Source organism: Podarcis muralis, chromosome 15, assembly GCF_964188315.1.
Source record: "Podarcis muralis chromosome 15, rPodMur119.hap1.1, whole genome shotgun sequence".
NCBI lineage: Eukaryota > Metazoa > Chordata > Lepidosauria > Squamata > Lacertidae > Podarcis > Podarcis muralis.
The window spans coordinates 13,282,181-13,301,768 of record NC_135669.1 but is presented as its reverse complement, the minus strand read 5'-3'; the positions used below and the strand labels follow the sequence as shown (position 1 = coordinate 13,301,768).

Here is a 19,588-nt window from a genome sequence, read left to right as displayed (position 1 = left end):
CTAAGGCCTGATTCTCACTTTGATATTTACATTCTGAATAAAAATACAGTCATACCTCGGGTTACAGACGCTTCAGGTTGCGCGTTTTCGGGTTGCACACCGCGCCAAACCCTGAAGTACCGGAACGGGTTACTTCTGGGTTTCGGTGCATTCGCAGAAGCACTAAATCGCACTTTGTGCGTGCACATAAGTGCCGAAGCGCGACCCCCTCATGCGCAGATGTGGCGCTGCGGGTTGCGAACGTGCCTCCCGCACGGATCACGTTCACAACCCGAGTGTCCACTGTAGTACCGCTTAAACTAAATATGAAATCTGTAGTTCAGCATGCATGCCTATAAAATAATCCAAAGCAAAGGCCTTTTCTTTTCTTATTCACTGGTTTTGTTTATTTCAAAGGGCTGCATACTGACATTTAGAGAGAGGCACTCTTCCACTTAATGAGAGCCATGTGTCTGTTGTACTTGCCCCATCCATAATATCAAAGTGAGAATCTGCCTATAATATTCTAATTTGTCCTCTTCATCTTGAAACAACACACCAGGGCTAAATTGGAACATGAAATTGGAATTTTGTGTGGCTATATAGTACGTTCTTTTAAAGCCCTCTGACCCACACACAGAACTATGGTTCTTAGGATTTAATGGTGAGCAAATTTATTGCGTTGAGCAAATGTGGCAACCTAGAACCAGAGCACAGGAGCAGTTTTGCTTTGGATGTCTTCATAGTCAAATATTGGACAGAAAGATTTGTTCAGTAGAGTTTGAGTCTTGGATGTAAAATGGTCTTTCACAGTCTTGAGCAGTTAAATAAGGATTTTTATTGCCACCTGTACTACCTCATTTTCAAATATTCCTCAAACCTGCATCTCCCTTGCATTCAGCAGTGAGGTATGTGTTAATCTGAGCATTTTTATTTGTAAAGGATTCTGCAGCCAAAACCAACAATTCAAAATCCCTCTCACCCCCAAATCACTCTTGGCTGGTGAATTATTGCATCTGTGAAAATAAAGAACATTTCAAAACTGAGTTTGGTGAAGCAAGCTGATCTAATCAGATTAATTCCAAGAAAATCAGTCAGATGTATTCATCATACTAGCCACATGTATATCTTGTCTCCACAAGCAGACAAAAGTCTGTATTGGAAAGGAAATTACTTTCATGTCTCATCTGTGTGTGAAGCATTTTCAGTTTTGTCAAATTTGAGTTGGGCACTACAGGCTGAAAACAGAGCCAAGGAAATTACAACATACGTGGGCAAGCTACAGCTGTTAGTTTTTGCTGTAGCATACATGCTGAAAGTTAGGCTTTGCAAAACAAATTTTGCAATACTGTGAGCTCTGTCTTTTTGATGAATGCCAAACTTCATTACAAATTAGAATAGAATCTGCTGTTGTTGTTAATTGTGACAGATGGCATGCTTAAGGGCTTGAATTTATTCTGATTTGTTATTCTCTCCCCACCCCAAACCCCCAATTTATCTAGGGTGGTGGTGTATACACAGCTATGCCTCAGACAGACCCTTCAGAATGCGCGAACTGCCGGAACTGTCGGAACAATAACAGGTAGTAAACCGGGGAAGAGAGAATAAAGTGAGCTTTGGGGTTGAGTCTGCTCCAGTTGCTTTCTACACCTATGCATTTTAGAGGCTTTCAAGTGGAGGTGGCTTCTTATCCCTGATTTTCACATAAAGACTATGCAAGATTTAGTTATTAAAGCTGTTACGTTTTATGGAAATGTGTATCCTAAGATGTTGGCACTTTAACAGCAGCTTCCTGGGATTTCTCGAATACTTTGAGTCCAGAAACAGGTACCATAGCAGCTGGTGGTGCTGCCTCAGGATAAAAATAATCTAATCTTGTGTTCTGTTACCTTGCCATTGCAAATGAGCTTGCAAATCTTCTAGGTTTATTGTGGTTATTATACCACTGTGATTTCAACATGGGGGTCTCAAACATCCCAAACAAGGGATAAATATCATCACCCAGAGGAGCTTCTCTCTGGATCCTCGTAGATTAGTTAAGCTAAGCTTCCAAGAAGCATAGTTCTTTTGCCATCCATTCTCTTTTATCTTCCCCATCTACCAGCACCTTCCAGTCTTTTCCCAACTGGAACATCTTTGAGTAGCTTGTTCCCTCTATGATATTGCATTGGTATATGATAGCCCAGCAGGTGCACTCTGTTTTCTTCCTTTTATATTGAATTATTACTATGAAGAGGCCCCAAAATAAGGCAAAGGTCCCCATGCTCTGTACAGCAAAACAGAACAAACACAAGAAATGCGGATTATCTGCTCAATTTGTATGTTCCAGTTGCAAAATGGGAGTACTGGATTGACAGTTTTGAAGTATGGAAGGTGTTTTAACAGAGCTCTTATCTTTGTAGTGAGGATGGGGCATGCAGTTAGGTAATGAGCTGAGTACCTCCAAAAATACAGGATCTGCATCTTGCCACGAGGTATCTCTGAACCCTTCTCCTGATACTTCAGATCAATGGCAGGCTAAACACCACACCCAAAAATGTAGCATCAAGCAAGAGAATTTCCAGTTTCCACAGATGCACAAATATGTCATTTCACATAACGTTTATAAGAGTCAACAGGAGAAATGAAGCTGTCCAAGAACCAGCCACAAGGTTGGGTGTGGCTCACTGCTTAGCACTGGATACATTTGGCTATTTTGGAGTCCTGAAAACAGTTCCATCTTCAAATATATAGTATCTAGTTGCCACAAAAGTCATCCATCGGCACAGAAAAATGCTCTTAGGAAGCACAATGACAGGAAAGAACAGCTGTTACAAGCTCATCATTTTTAGGCTGAAAGTTTCATGCTGCAACAGACAATTTCAATATTCTGAAAGAAGCTAACTGCATGTGCGCATCAAGAGAAACTGGGTGATTAGATAGAACTAGTAATAAAGATAATTCAAGCAGAGGTTATATTGGGTATAATATTATCATTGTTAGATGTTTCCACTTTACTCTTTTGTAAAAGGTGCCAACCCCCCCCCCCAAGTTTCTTAAATGACCACAGCAATAACTAGTTGGCGTATCAGAGCACCATGTATGCTGCCAAACATCTCTGCCCATGCCCCTGAATTCTTTGGCTTTCTCATTTCAACTGCAACTCCCTTAGGTGCACCAGAGGCTGCTCTAGTGAGACTATCTAGTGAGACTTAGGTGCACCAGAGGCTGCTCTAGTGAGACTATCAAATTTCAAGAGTGACTCTCTGGGTTCCATGGTGGCAGGAGTGAGAAGTCACATCTTGTGGGAGGGAGGTTCAGTCAACATCTCTTTAGTCTTACCCTTGATTTTTGCAACTTTCCATTAGCAAACATTGCACACCGTAGTCAGCGAGAAACCACTGTCTGTCTGCAGGGGACACGTGGAATGCCCTGGTTGATTACCAGGGTTAATTTGGTCTTATTTTGCACACAGCTGACCCCTCTGGGCCCTTAGATCAAACAAACTCAACATTTGTGGATCAATGCTAATGTTTTCCTGGTCAGACTGTTTTAAATACACCTGGGGTAATAGTTCTCTTTTACAGATGATAAAAAGCACTCCTTGTGTCAGCTGTATATTTTGAGCTTAGTGGCTTGTGGAGTAAGGGGAAAACCCTCATGCAAACATTTTTAAGTTTGTTCATTCCAGAATATAGCCAGTTTCTTGCCCTTCAGTGTAAAACAAGCGGAAATTAAATGGCTTAGTCAGGAGCCATTCTTAATTCCTTTGCTGTCAGCTTAAGTAAGCACAGCTTCTAAAATAGATGATTGTACCGTAGAACTGTGTAGCAGTTCTGTGGTGTCAGTTTTTCTTAGTATTGAGTGTGGTGCAGTCATCCCAGTCTTCTCTAATCAAAGACTGATGTAACTATGATCCCAGGATTGCACAATCTCTACTTATAGTTGCCTGTGTTTTGAGTCAGTCGCGTATTTATGAGTTTATTACTTTAGATGCACAAAGCGAATAATGTTTTTTTTAAAGAAAAAGTTATCCCCCAGCATTCAAGCCATTCTGCGTTGCAAATTTTAAAGCAAATGTACTATCCTTTCAAATAGAATCAGACAAAAATGTAGTAGTAGATCTATGCTGACTATCAAAAGTCGGATTTTACAGGTCTTCTGTTAAAAATACACAAGGAGAGTTAATTTCACGATTATGGTTAGACCACAGTGTGCACATCAGCATTTGCCTCTGCTGTCTGCATTTGTGATTCTTTTTGGGAATCTCTGTGATTCTTGCAATAGGATATGGGAAGGATCCGATTGCTCAGGTAGGGCTGAGGTTGCAATTGTTTTGATATGCGCATTTAAATATACATTTGGAAACCAGCACTTTGTCTATATATTGGAAGAGCAAAGGCTCCTAAACAGAGGTTCTTAGTTGTTGCCTTACAGATGTGGAACTCCCTTCTAGATTTCCATTGAAGTCTCAGCCTGCATACCTTCCAGAAATATTTTTAGGCTAGGTTTACACGTGCAGCAGAATTTATAAAAACTCCTAACCCACAAGGCATCTCACAACTGTAAATCAAAACATAACAACTTACCAATAATAGAACTGTTAAAAATATACAGCAACAGGTTTGAATTACTCAAATCAAGCTAAAAATGTGGCAGAACAAAGTCTTTTCAAGTCACATAAATGGCATTAAAGAAGGGACCAGTTGACTCTCCCAAAGACCGTTCCAGAGTCTAGACACTGCAGCCAAGTATGCAGTATCCTGCTGGACCTATGATGGCAGTGAGATGCGGAGCATGGCCTCTAAGAAGATAGAAACTTGAGACTATAGGTATCATTGTTATATGATCCCCATAGTGGTTTAAAAGCCTTGCCAGGAATAGAACCCTTAGCTGTAATGAGGGGAGGTTTTAGCCGAGCATTCAAAAGCATCTTTCCACCTGTAGTCTGATGTGATGCAGTCCATTTTACGGCCTCATTCTAGGACAGACATAACCTTCCCTGTTCTGGCTGGCTTTTAAAGCTCAGACATAAAGAGGTATAAAGTGACTTCTGTATGTAAATTGTGTAAATGCAGCATCAGGGTTTTTTTAACTTGGTAGAGTTGTGCTGTGTCTTAGCTGAAAATGACAGTGCTTAAGCATCCTAATGGCATATAGAATGGAATAAATAATCCTCTAGTTGGTAAATGTAGGAGATACAAATGCATATTTGGGGTAACTCTCAGGGTCTCAAGATGTGGGCTACGACCTTCCTGGGGGATTGTGAAATAGTTGTGGGAAAGTTATGCGACAGGAACTTTCTTTCCTGGAATAATCCAGCAGTGCTGGAAGACATAGACAGACCCTGGCTGGTAACTTGTGCAAGCAGCAGCTCAGTTCCTTGTCTTGACAGAAAATATAGATATGGAGAAAGGGCAATAGCACTCCTGCTAAGGTCTTGAATATCCATTTGTTCAAGTGCAGAGGTTCTCACACGGCGCAGAAAGATATATGCCACTCTGTGCTACATTGTCTAGACACTCTTCCACTATGCACAAGGTTAAGGGAGCCTGGAAGTTTTTTAAAAAATTAAGAGGATGGCTTGTTAACTTGAGACACATTTTAAATATCCTGCAAATAAGAATCTTGCAGCTTGTGTTGTATTTGTCCATATGAGTGTTTGATTTGTGAAATGAATCTTCTCTCTCTCCATTCACATTCCTCCTCTGAATCCACCTCTTCTGTGAATCCTGTGCCCTAACTTCTTAATCTTGATCACAAGCCAAAACACAGTCTGTCTGTATTTCCATCTGCTCCCATTCATCCCCTTTAGCCTTCTCCTAGCTCTGTTGTCTCTCATCATGATGAAATTTAGATTGTAAGCTACTTGCGGCAGGGCGACTTTTTGGTTGCTTCTGTAAAGTGCAAAGCACGTCGTTGGCACTGTATAAATAACAAAGCATTTCTAATTATGATTCTGCTTCTGTGGCTAAAGAAAGTTCCACATAATAAGCTTTCTGTCTGTAAAGCTAAATATTATGTAGCTTTAGGATGTATTTTGACAGCCATTGTGAATAAGTGGTGTGGTTGCCAAGGAATAATTTAAGACAGAGCTTCATGTTAATCATCTTCTTCCTAGGAGATAATTATGGAGAGCTAGCAAACCATAGTCAATGAAAAGTGAATGAATTCAAAGAATGTATATGCCAGTAGTTCCTCTACTTGGTGGAAGAATACTTTCTATGTTTTATTTCAAGTTCTCTTAATAAACCCTGTAACAAGAAAAGGTTTAATTTAAATCACTGTAAACATGTATATATGTGAGAGGATGAAGTACAGTGTCAAAATATTTTTGCTACTTCTATCATAGTTTTGGAGAATATTTTTAATTGTTCACATGCTTTGTGTCCCAGATTTTCAGTTCATATGCCTGTCCTAAATAGATATGGGTGTGCTTTGGTTTCTCATTTGTTTAGTTACAAATAATATAGTTAAGTACTTGTTAGCATATATCTTGAAAGTTGAAAAAGCAAGTTGATAACCACCTCAGTGTCCTTAGAAGCTGGTTCTCCAGCTGCAAACATTTATAGCACTGGCAGTTTCCCAACACTTTGGATTAGCTCTGGGCATGTCTACAAAGGATTTTAGCTGTAAGATGCCTTTTTTTGTTGTTCAAAGGCTAAGTAGATTCCGCTATAAGGAATTGACTTCCTTCCCTGCTTGACTAGTCTTTCACAATCCAGAATGAGAGCGAATTATCAAAGATTCTTTCTGGGAAGGCTTAGAAAGCATGTTCTCACTTTCTAAGTTTACAATGCTGAAGAATCCAATATTGAATGTAATCACTCTATCAGCAGCACTTTAACAGAGGTCGAGTTACCAATTGAAAGAGCAAATTGATATTGAAGTTCTTTTTCTTATATTTCCAAAAAAATACCCCATTTAAAAATGTGTAAGAGAGCACTTAGTGGGAGCTGTCTTTTTTAAAAAATAAATAAATAAACCCTCTATTTTGTACAGCTGGGTAATGAAACATTGTTTATTTCATTTATGAATCACTCTATAAGGTGCATCACAAAGTGATTTACAGTATACTTTATAGTGAGCCATTTTCAATGAACGTGTTTGAATTTTTCTAGGTGCTTCACTAAAACCAGTGGCACTTTTGGAAGCAACCCTGCAGCTGTGATGCCCATCGTAGCACCTTATCAGCAGGACAGTTTAGAAATGAAACCGTTGAATCATATGATGGTTGCGATGTGCTTAGCGTCCACAACCCCCGGATGCAACGCTGAGGCAGAGGAAGATGGCAAGGAGAAAGTGGATCCCCCATCTCCTCAGGACTCCTGTGACCAAGAAAATGTGAATCCACTCAGTACAGATTGTATAGAAGGTACGCCAGCATTTGGGGAATTGTGGAAATATATAGCTGCCTCCGAGGCAGTTGCTTTTTATTTATAATCAGAGCAATTTAGCACAGAAACCAAACTCAGACTGAGATTAAATACTTAAGCTTCTTGTGGTTCCCTGTGCATGTTATGGAATTTGGTGCTGTGGTGCTTAAACTGCAGGCTTCTTTTTCCTTTTTAAAAATGGATTTCATCCAGTACTCTCCTTGGATTATTTGTGGTGACTAAATTGTTTTAAACACTGTGCTAATTTATTTAAATCTCTGCCAAGACCACCTTCGGCTGTGATCTTGTGTTTCAGCAACTAAGATTAATCAAACTAGCTACTTAGGATAGAAGAGCTGCAGGACAGCGGGGGAGGGAGGAATGTTGATGATTCATCAAATAGGAGTCTTGTTTCCCAGCCTGTTGGAGCTTGTATGAAGCCTCTTGATAAATTGGATGGTTGTTGAAGTTGCTAATAGACAACTAGATGATAATAGCTGTGTTTTTAATTTGCAGATCACAGTGCACATTTGGAAACATCAGATCACATGTTAAGCTGGAGCCCCCTTATTCTCCAGCCTCTTTCAAAAGACTGTAATGAAAAGACAGAAGGGATTTCAAATGGCGTTACGTTGGATGGTTTGGGGAGTCTTCGACAGCTCCAAGTACAAGAGACTTAAGGAACTGACCTCCTTCCCCTCCCCACTTAAAGCCAGTAACTGCACAGCAGAGTCGCTGAAAGAGACTTACAACAGGATGTTAATTATAAAAGATGCTATTTATTTTTTGGTGTAGTGTCCTATGAATGTATGTTTTTAAGAAAGCCTTTTGCCTTTTCATTTTATTTATGTCTTGAGAAATTCCTTCCCATCCCTCCCAGCACAACACCATTGTGACTATCTGAAGGTATGTTGTCATTACAGGAAACTTACTAAAATGTTTTCCACGGACATTGGAAGAATACAGCTTCATTATAGTGCAAACATTTAGCAGAAGTACTTATTGGATTGGTTCAGATCCAAGTTGATCTTCAGTTTATAATTTACAATTTGGTGATATAACTCCACAGGATGGTTCAGTGCAAATGAAAACAGAATGAACTGTTGGCTATGGAAATTTAAATTGTTACAGCATATTAATGAACTGTTGCCACCTAACTCTAAACATCCTAATGTGGAAAAACATGGAACTTGCAATGGAAGTCTGGTTCTCAGTCAGTGCTAGCGAACACTTGTTGGAAAACGGCAGGACTGAAGAGAGGCTCATTTAAGTGAATGTAGTAGTTAAGGTGTGGAGTTCTTGCCATACTCGTTCCAGATAGTGAAAGGCACAACATGGGTAACAATTAATGGTTGGCAGACACATATGTAACCCTTACTGCTGGGTGGAAGAGTTGAGCATGGGTATTTTGCACCGGCGCCCCTTGTTGCCATTCTAAAGTGTTTTGATTTGTTTCCTGATGTTCCTGTCATGTGTCCTGTGCATCAAGGAGAATGTACAGGGCACATTTTCTACTTGGGTTAGGTGAGCTTTTTTGAAAGGCTTTGTAGGATGCTTGGGTTAAAAAAAGCAAGGGGAGAATTTGATGTCAGTGTTTTAGGAAAGCAATCAAAATTGTTCTGGATTGAAAATGGCTCCCTCCTATCTCCCCCCCCCCCACCCCCTCAAATGTGTGTTTCTGGCGTTTGCTTTAAGGGTAAATAAGTTCATACACGGTCCACATTAAGGAAATAGAGAGGTAAACACCAGGAGGGAAATGGCCAGAATGGAGGAAGTTGAGAATAGTTGTCCTGGTTAATCCGCAGTTAGAACCTTTATAACTAGTCACTTCCGCAAGATGGAGCAGTATTGAGAGAGGTTTGGGGACAAAAGTGCTAGTTGTTGGTAGTTAAGTTTAGCAACACATTCTATGAAATAGGTCGTACAAACTCACCCTTTGCCAGAAGTTGGTCCAGAAAAGGGTTCTGCTTTGGCTGCTTTATAAATACACTGGAGCATTACACAATCAAGCTTAGAATGTAAGGCCTCTAGAATATTTTGTTCATTTGGTTTAGGCACCAGCTTCAGACTCAAGTCCTTTGCCTTACACCTTCCCAGGGTTGCCAACTTGAATAAAATATTTGGGGGGGAGGGGGAGCTTCCCAAAGATTATCATGATTATTCTGTGTATCTTCATGGAACTTGGATAATAGGTGTAAAAGCAGGGCAGTCAGGGTTGGGGTGATGCAGAATGTTTAACACCCTTGTTTCACTTCTTTTGGAGTACAAAATAGCTGCTTCGCCCCACAGCGCCCAACACTATTCAATGGTTGTGTCAGACTTGCAGCCAAGTTGTACAACACCTGTATATGTATCTTTAAGAAAGGTGCCTGTGCTTCAGAAATAGCTGAGGGCACAATGTGGACGTCACAAAGCTAGCTGCATATTTCCACCTTCTCCCAGTTTTAACCAGCACAAATAAAACAAACTTACACTTGTAAAACAGCTCCACGAATTGGAGGCACGTAACACTATATTTGCAGTTGCCCCGCGGCAATATGAATTCATTTTCCTAGCTAGATCCAGGAACTAGAAACGCCCCGTTTGAAGAAGGGGTGAGGGGGGGAATAGAGGAAAGGCCAATTATACTGAATAGTAATTGCAAGCCCCTTACAGAAGAGCAGAGGTGCTCATAGGTGCAATGTACCATACTGAGTAACATTTGTGTGTTTTGTGAGTGTGTGTGTGCGCGCGAGATAAAAACAAGCTTTGTATTTTTATATCTGTTGCAGCAATTGTCAAATGCTGTGTGTGTATATAGTGTGCGATTATTTTATATAATATATTATGTATATTATATAATTTTATAAATAAGGCTCCCTAATGAGAATTTGCAGTGCTTATTTGGGTTACTGTGCAAGGACCCCTTCCTTTGTAGGAAATTAGAACAAGATTCAATTTATAATTAGGCCCACAGAACATCTCTGCTGCTCATCTCCAAACTAAACTAACGGCTGGAGACTTCTGAGAAATTACTTTTCAAAGCCTTAGAGGGGGAGTGACAACTAGTAAACGAATGTGACCTGGTGGAAGCAAAGTCCCAGCTGGTTTGGAGACAATTATTATATATGCCTTTTCAAAAAGCAAGAATGTCAGAGTACCTTTGATGTGGGAATTTAAGGGATTCTGGCACCTTCTCTGTCATACGAGGCCACTTCAGTTCAAAAGAGTCCAGGCAGGTAACATGAGCCTTTCGATGTGGAACTGAGAAAGTCATACTTGGAGGCTGGGAAAGAGTTTGTAATCTGTTGTAGTAGAATCTCATCAAGGACTGCTTTATTTATATTGTGTGACACTGTTTTAAGTGTTTTTCCTTTTTATTGTATTTTATTTATAAAAGTTATATATTGCCTTTATATTTTAGGGGGATTGTGAGTTTTCCCTCAATCATAGGTGTGTAATTATGAACCTTGCAAAGCATAGACAAGTGGCCAAGTTTCTCTGATCCACCTGCTCATTCAGTGCCCACTATCATATTAGATTCTGACTAGTGACTTCTGGCCAGGAAACCTAAGAAAATCTTGTTTTTGCATGTACTGATGGATAATAATGTGCCTTCCTACTTGGTATCCACTTAAGCTGTCACTGCCTTTTCAAATTCATTAAGCACAATAAATTTGTGGGACTTTTTAATGGCTCATAAAGCACTTTCATGAGACTTACAGCATCTTGTTTAAAAACTTTAGAATGCTAGCTTCTCAATGTTTCTACTCCTCATGTCTTCACAGAGCTTTGGAACCAAATAAGCAAGTAGAAGTCTAAACTCCACATTCATTCTCATGCTTTTAGTGTTTAGCATATTTCTCATATACAAAATTCATGATCAGAATATATTACTGCCACAGACAAATTCTTCATGTCTGTCATCAGTAGTTTGGCATCTGACATGTGTCCTTGTGGTAAGATGCAGATTATGTTAAAGCAGAAAGAAAATGCACAATTTTGGCTTGTGGTAGGTTAGATGTTCTCCTTTTGTTCATCCTCAAGGTCTCTGACTTATTAGAAGGGCTTCTGACTATTTTAAAATGGCAAGAACTGATGCAGCGATATATTATTATACCACAGCTATCCATGTTATGCATGGCACTAGCTGGTATGTAAGTCCAAGCACAAAATTGGAAGTATGTCCCACTGAAATCTGTCCTCCTTACTTCAATATAAGGAGCCAGTGCTGGGAAACCACTTCAGCTTTGACAAGTTTTTTTTTTAAACAACTTTCTTGATGGCATATGTCCTGCCTATGGAACTGAAGCATTTCCCAACATGATGCCCTCTGTATGTTACTGGATTACAGTTTCCATAATCCTGAAACATTGTTCATACTGGCTAGAGCTGATGGAGTCCCACAACTTCTGAAGGGTACCAGATTAAGGGATACTGGTCTTCATTATAAAAGGTCTTATCCCCCTCCAATCTCTTAAAAGCAACTTGGTTAAATAAAGTATTGCTGTCTAAGCAGCAAGCGTTCTAATATTTGTAATTCTTGTTCTTTTGCAAATAAATGGTTTTAAAGATGCATGTCTTTTGTATCATATAGAAAAAAATACACTATATTTTCCTTTAAAAGTTGTAATATTCTTTTTTTTAAAAGAAAATTGTACATATGTTTAAATGATGTAGGTTTGGGCAGGATTTTCCTTGTTTTTAATATTAAAGAGAATGCTGCTGCTTTGGTGTAATAGTTACAATTGCTGTCTGGTGTTTCAGTCTCCAGTGTTTAAATCTGAATTCTCCAGAATTATGGTTTCCAAGTGCTATACCAAGTAAGTTAACTGCTTAACGGTGCTTTGTTATTGTTATTTTGGTATTAGTAGTAGTACACACAACATTTCTTTCTTTCTTTGCTTTCTTTCTTTCTTTCTCTCTCTCTCTCTCTCTCTCACACACACACACACACACACACACACACACACCTGCGCACCATAAAATTAAATGATTGGTTAGTATACTATGTGTTTACCCGGGACACATGGGGATATTTTCAGGACCTTTTCAATAATTGTGCCCTGGTTTTGGAATGCTCTCCCCAGAAAAGTTCCTCTGGCACCCACTCTGATAGTTTTCCTACAACAGGTGAAGTCCTTTTTTATTTCCCCAAGCTTTTTTTTTTACTGAACCCAATAGATCAATTGGGTTATTTTTTTGCTGCCCTCTATAGGTTTGATGTTTTTTAGTTTATACATAAGTTTATACATACATTATTTTATGGTGTTTAAATTGGTGTTTGATAATACATTTGGAATAGTAATAATAGCAAATAATAACTAATTTCAAATCCACTATTTGGCACACACCTTATTTAAATGGTGACATTAGGTCAGCCTCCTCTCACCTGGTGCTGTTCCAAAGTATTGAAATATAACTCCCAATATTCCCTAACCATGGATGTGCTGCCTAGAGCTGATGGGAGCTATAGTCCTGACACCTGGAGAGCACCAGGTGAGGGAAAGCTGCGCTTGAGGATTACAGTGCTTCCATGTGTTTGCCACTGCCATCCCATAACCAGCTGTTGCTATACCACATCGGTGCTTAAAACTGCTGTGGAGGTTTCATATAAAATATCAACCCAAGCGCTTGCTATGGTTGCCTTCCTCTGGGGACCAGTTTTTCCAGCAGACAGAACAGGCTTGTAATAATTGTGGAATTGGATGCCATTTCAGGGACAAAAAGCAAACTGCACCTTTTTCACATAACGTGTATGCTGCCAAGCCTTGTGTATTTTTAATATTGCCTGTTGTGGATCTGTGTTACCTGTCTAAATGGCCTTTAATGTTTGCGGCATTTCAGTTATCTTCCACAACTGTCAACTCTGAAAAGGGCCCCCAATGAAGTTTAGAAGTGTTTTTATAAAGATGAATCAATATACATAAGAAGCCAGCTGCTGAATCAGGCCAGGGGCCCATCTTGCTCATCATCCTGTTCTTATAGTGACCACCCAGATGCCTGGGGGAAGCTTGGAAGCAGGACCTGAATGCTACAGCATTCTTCCCTCCTCACTACCTCAAGAGAAGGACATAAGTTGAGAAGCTCCTAGATTGCTCTAAGGGAAAGTGTAGTGTAGTCAAACCAGCCTGTGAAACTGCTCTGCGCCAAGACTGCTTCCTGCAGTTGGTCAGACTGCCTTGTCTATAAAATCTTACACTAGAAATCCTCACTATTCCCTACGAGACCCCTCTCCAGCTATCTCTGAGTAGCCACTGCCTTAAAACTGGACCTGCAGCGACGCCTCCACAGCTTCTATATCACTCCTTTGCCCACCCATCCTCATATAATTGGTCAATGACTTTTGCCACACCCCTATCTCCTTGTTTCAACTTTTTGAGCTGCTGTTCTGCCTGTCTAAATATGTCCCACAAATCCTATGATCGCTCTTAAGAAGGTAGGAAATGGAATCCTACTTTCTTGTCATGGCCTACGGAGACCGTGGATGTTGCAGCCTCAACATATACCCCAAAACAAGATTCCTTGAAGGAACCTGCTTTTAAAGTGTTCCCTGATCCAGATCCTAAGAGTGGGTTCCTGTGATTTGAATTAGATAAGAATCCAATGTCTTTGTTCAGACCAGGTCTCTCCATGGTTTTAAGTTTGGTAATGAGTTGCAATTCAGCAGCTTACCAAACTTAAAACCATGGAGAGACCTGGTCTGAACAAAGACATTGGATTCTTATCTCATTATACATGACAAAGCCATTTTTCACCTTCTCACCCCTTGCTTTTTCCTGTAAGACCTATTGCAGTCGTTAAGAGTCGTCAACAGGCTCATCTCAGCTATCTGCCAATCACCCATTCCCACCACCCTTCTGAGTAATACCCCTCCCCACCTTCTCACTATATAGAAGGATCTGGCAACTTCTGTTTCAGTGTATCTGAAGAAGTGTGCATGCACACGAAAGCTCATACCAAGAACTAACTTAGTTGGTCTTTAAGGTGCTTCTGGAAGGAATTTTTTTTGTTTTGACTATGGCAGACCAACACGGCTACCTATCTATAGTTGTGAATTATTTCCTAGCTGCGTGCCAATGATGAGCAAAAGCAGTACTTGGTGTTAATGCAACCCTTAAAAGGAGAGGAATCTTCACAAAGTCTGGAGCCCAGCGACAATGGCTGAAGCTACATGGAGCTGTTGGACTCAGGCCAGAGATCAGGAACTTGTGACCCACCAACATCCTTGACCATTGGCCATGCTAGCTGGGGTTGATGGGAACAGAGAGTCAACAAGACCTGAATGGCCACTTGTTCCCAATTTCTGGGCTAGGGAACCTTACAGAAAGGTGGAAATAATGCAAAATGTGGTGGCATGCCTTTTTAATTGCAGAGAAACTGGTTACGCAGGAGTTGGGCTTCCAGTGACCGAGGCACAAACTTTTCTTTGGTGTAGATATTAGAAGAGAATGTCTGTGTGGTTGTGGTGGCGAGGTTGCTACAACAAAATGCACTGTGTACAGAAATGTGATAGCAAGCAGGCAGATTGCTTGGGTAGTGAATGCCGTCTCCCACCGATCCCATAGACAAGCTGGGGGGGGGCAATATGTCTGGGTCTTTGCCTGGGCCTTGTTTGCTGAAGAGTCTCATTGTTCCAGTTGCTTAGGGCTGCTGTTTTATTGGCCCAGGCAAGTCGCTAATGAGAGATGAGAGGATGCAGGGATTCCATGGCAGATGAGACTGGGTGGGTGCTTGTGGGGCTGGCAGTTCCCACAGTTTTTCTGACTGTCCTCTTGGGAGACAATGAAAGGAATGTCTCCTATGGTTAAAGTAGCTGTTGACATCCTATGTTCTTTGGGGCACTGGATTTAAAACTAGGAGGGATTAATCTGATGCAGTCAGAACTTCTGTTAGCATGTGTGCCCCTAACCACCCCCTTTCTCATTCATTTCAACAATGAGCTGAGCAAACAACTGGCTCTTCAATCCATTCCTCTGTCCCTGATCATCAGCTCAGCCTCTCCTCCACCTGCTAAGATTTGGACCACCATAAATCACCTGGGAATGACTGTGTTGATTTCAGCAAAAATAAATAAATGGGAGGGCAGGTATATGTCAGAAATGAATGTACAAGCCTTTCCATCTTGAACAGAAGATTCAAAGGTCACAACATGTTGGAAACAGTGAAAGAGCAAAAGTAGCCAGCTCGTAAGCTGAAATCAGCCAAGGGAGTGATGCTGTTTGACTGATGAAACTCATCGCAACAATAGCCAGTGTGTTGAGCCACAGCTTGGTGGCAGTGTGTGTGTGTGTGTGTGTGTGTGTGTGTGTGTGTGCGCGTGCGTGTGCAGCCATGAGACATGGACATAGCCCCTGGCATCTCCATTTAAAGCAGGAATCACAGCACTCACAGAACTTACCTAGGCAGCATTTAAGGGCACTGCAAGAAGGACTTGAAAGCAACCTAGAGCCATGGCTACATCCTTTGTCTGTAGAGCAATTATTAGCTCCACTTTTCCAGACTGGATTAGACAATTTTCCAGTCTTTTCAGGCAAACTCTATCCCCCAAGGAAAAAGCCCAAGGGTGACAAAAGGGGTGGGGGGTATCATTAGTAATAGCTTGTGGTGCAGTAAAGTAATTTTGGACTACTGCCTTACAGTGACAACACTTTTTAGACATCAATGTGTATAATTCACTTCACTTCAAGCTATGGGAAACCAGTCCTCTGTTTATGCCAACTTGCCTGCTCATGTTGCTGAGTGGGACCCTGGGTGCCTGTTCCAAAGTCTGGATGATGCCACTGGCAAGATTGTGGTGCTCTGACTGGGTGGAGATTTCTGCACATGGTTCTTGGGTATATGAATTTTGGGGTGATTCACATCACATGCTCAAGAGACTTCTTAAAATTATCCTTCTCCCTGGACCATACCATGTCAGGCAGTGGGATGTGGGGGTTGAACTGCCTGGGTGAATCCTCTCTCCCACCCACAAATTTCTGGGTAGAGAAGAACTAATGCAGCCTAGCAAAAGACAAGAATTCTTACCTTGGTAGGAGATTCTCTCACTTTCAGCATTCAAGGTGCTGTTGATATGCAGGAGCATTCCAATCTGCAACTGCTCAACCTCCCGTCCAATTATACAGAATAAGTGCAGCGTTCTTCCAGTGGCCCATCCATTTTTGTTCTTGGTGTTCAGGCCATTTGTCACCACATTAGACCAGAGATTGACTATTAGTGGCCCTCAGGTGTGGTTGGACTCCAGCTCCCATCAGCCCCATCCCGAAAGGTCAATGATGATGGGAGTTGGAATCCAAAACATCTGGAGAGTCACAGGTTCCCCACTAGATCCAAAAAAAGAATCTTCTTCACCTCCAACAGCTACCTATAGCCATTGACTTAGAAGTTGTCTTGTATTTGCGCAAGAGATGGACACAGCCATTCCCAAGGAGCAAAATAATTTTGCAAAGCCCTGAAATGGGTGCATGATACAATCACACTGGGGTTTCCAAACTGGGAAATTAGTCCATTGGTTACCACACTTCTTCTTGGACCTGGGGCTCCAGATAGACTACCCAGCCTCCTTCAAAAGACAGTAAGGAAGAGGTGGTCCGAGAGCCTAGGCTGAGCAGAGACGTCAGACCCATTTCAATAGATTCATCCAACCATTTCCATCAAGCAAGACTTAAAAGGAGGGGCGGCAGGGAGGGTATAGCTATGGCAAAGAAATATTTCCTGAGTTGTTGTGGATCAAACACAAAGGTGACTGTCAACTAGTCATAAGGGGCAGACATGGGTAGAGCTGTGAGGGCAGCTTCTACCGAAACAGGAATCACCACGAGACTTTTATTGCTCCTCTATCTCCAAAGGGCACCCATAAGAGTGAATTTAACCAGTAGGATGACCATTGGGGAGAAAGGATAGCATCTATCTCTACCAAAATGGCAAGATCCGAACTGGGATTGTGCTTCTATATCTTTTAAATGGAGTTATTTAAATGCACTTGACCTGATGTCTGCTTTCTGCAGGCATTGGGTGTGCAAGGGAGTTCCCTATGGGCAGGTCCCTTGTGCAGGCTAATCTAGAAGCCTTGGCTCTACCGCCCTTCAACTGCTCTTCTTTGCCAATACAAAATCATGAGTACACTTTAGGGCTTCTGATGGTACATTTGCAGCCACATTTCTACTTGCCCCACATCTTGTGGTGTCTGGTGTCAGGCAGGTGGGTGTGGTTTGGACCAAGTAAATGTGTTTAGGATCTGGATGATAGGTTAGTTTGGGCCTTTTCTTTGGGCTCCTTCACACTTCCCCTTGTCCCGTGCCTAGAAAGTATGGCTTTGAGCAGTTTTGCATTTGCCCAGCAACTGTCCCCTGGAAAACCAGCACTTTAGCGGTGATTTGGAACCAAGGACAATCTGTGGGGAAACCCAATTGCCCTTCGTTCCCATTCAGTGCTAAACCGTGGGTTTGGGGGGGGGATGGGGGAGTGGTGGGGCAAACAGAAATGTGGATGAGCCCTTGCACTCATGGAGATATCCATTCATCAGAACAACCAAAATTTTCAGTCAGTGGCTCACAGATCCCATCACAATTGGCATTGTCTCCAAGAGATAGGCAAAAACGGCCTTTTCTTCAGCCTACTATATATCTTGCAAACTGAATGTGTTTGCTTAATGTCAGCTGAGGACTTAAACAAGTTCCACTTGGATGGGAGCTGTAGAAAACAGCTTGGTGGTTTCGATCTAGCCAGCAATTAGAGAAATAGGTCTGAGGTTTAAAGCAGGCTGGCAGCCAAGTAAACTAAAAAAAAAACCCCACCTAAGACAAATATTGAGTTAGAAGCAAGGTCTTGCTTTCCATTTCTGCGGTCGTAATTTGTGTAATGTTAAATAGCCACCTGCACCTTTTGGTTTGAACCTAACTGTCGGAGAAACCGGTTTTTAGTGTCAGAGCATATGGGCCACATGCAGAAGGTCCCAGGTTCTGTCCCCAGCATTGCCAAATGGGATTGGGACAGTCCTGAAACTCTGAGGTGGTGCTGCCAGTCAGTGCGGACCGAGGGGTAGCAAATGTGGTGCTTTCCAAATGCTATGTACTGCATGCTCCCATCAGCCTCAGGCAGCATAGCCAAAAGCCAGGAGTGATGAATGTTGTTATCGAGGGAACACTGCATAGGTTCCAGCATAGTGTAGTGGTTAAGAGCGGCAGTCTCGTAATCTGGTGAACTGGGTTCGCGTCTCCTCTCCTCCACATGCAGCCCCACTCACCTCACAGAGTATTTGTTGTGGGGGAGGAAGGGAAAGGAGATTGTTAGCTGCTTTGAGACTCCTTAGGGTAGTGATAAGAAGAGGAGGAGTTTGGATTTGATATTCCGCTTTATCACTACCCAGTGAGAGCCAGTGAGCCACTGAGAGCCAGTGTGGTGTAGTGGTTAAGAGCGATAGACTCGTAATCTGGTGAACCGGGTTCGATTCCCCACTCCTCCACATGCAGCTGCGGGTGACCTTGGGCTAGTCACACTTCTTTGAAGTCTCTCAGCCCCACTCACCTCACAGAGTGTTTGTTGTGGGGGAGGAAGGGAAAGGAGATTGTTAGCCGCTTTGAGACTCCTTAGGGTAGTGATAAAGCGGGATATCAAATCCAAACTCCTCCTCCTCCCCCCCCCCTGCCCCTTGGTGAAAATATATTGAGCTAGAACAGGGGTCTGCAACCTTTAAGACAAAAAGAGCCACTTGGACCCGTTTCCGAAGAAAAAAAACCTGGGAGCTGCAAAACCGGGAAGGTGACGTCGGGACGGTGCGTGACTAACGCACGCACCGCCCCCATGCGACGTCACAGCCAGTACAGCGCCCGCCACAGTGGGGAGTGTCGGGGCGCACAATGTGCCTCCTCCCCTCGCTAGTATCCGCCCTGGAGCCGTGGCAAAGGTGTAAAAGAGCCACATGCGGCTCCGGAGCTGCGGGTTGCAGACCCCTGAGCTAGATGAACCAGCTGTCTGACGTGATACAATGCAACTTTCTATTAATCCAAAGCAACTGATCCTGATAGCAAGAGCTTCTGTTTCTCAGTAGATGGTGGCAGCTCTTTCCCTAGTACATCTTAAGGGTGGATTTAGCCTTAACGGTGAAGCTGGAGTAACTAGACTCTCATCTAAATGAGAGATGCTGGAGGAAGAGAGGAGGTTAGGACTCTATCGTTTTCTAAAGGAGCCCATGGACAACACACCTACTTAATATCCCGGGCACTTTCAGATTCCTCCTCCTCCCACTAAGGAAAAAAAAGATTCCACACTGTCAG

At 42.1% G+C, this 19,588-nt stretch overlaps 1 protein-coding gene and 1 long non-coding RNA gene across 7 annotated transcripts in view; both read left to right on the top strand.

Annotated features, from left to right (window-relative positions):
• Positions 1–11,026, top strand: part of CDON (cell adhesion associated, oncogene regulated) — a 122,307-nt gene extending 111,281 nt beyond the window's left edge. For all 6 annotated transcript variants that reach the window (XM_028708445.2, XM_077919567.1, XM_028708447.2 and 3 more), the window contains 3 exons: positions 1,482–1,561; positions 7,080–7,333; positions 7,851–11,026. In XM_028708445.2, the coding sequence (XP_028564278.2) occupies positions 1,482–1,561; positions 7,080–7,333; positions 7,851–8,014 (498 nt within the window). In that variant the 3' untranslated portion in view covers positions 8,015–11,026. The remainder of the gene's footprint in view (positions 1–1,481; positions 1,562–7,079; positions 7,334–7,850) is intronic.
• Positions 11,027–11,167: 141 nt separating this feature from the next.
• LOC144325663 (uncharacterized) lies at positions 11,168–12,061 on the top strand. The gene is made up of 2 exons (XR_013390878.1): positions 11,168–11,235; positions 11,380–12,061. It is a non-coding gene; the product is annotated as an uncharacterized LOC144325663 (long non-coding RNA).
• The last annotated feature ends 7,527 nt before the right edge of the window (positions 12,062–19,588 follow it).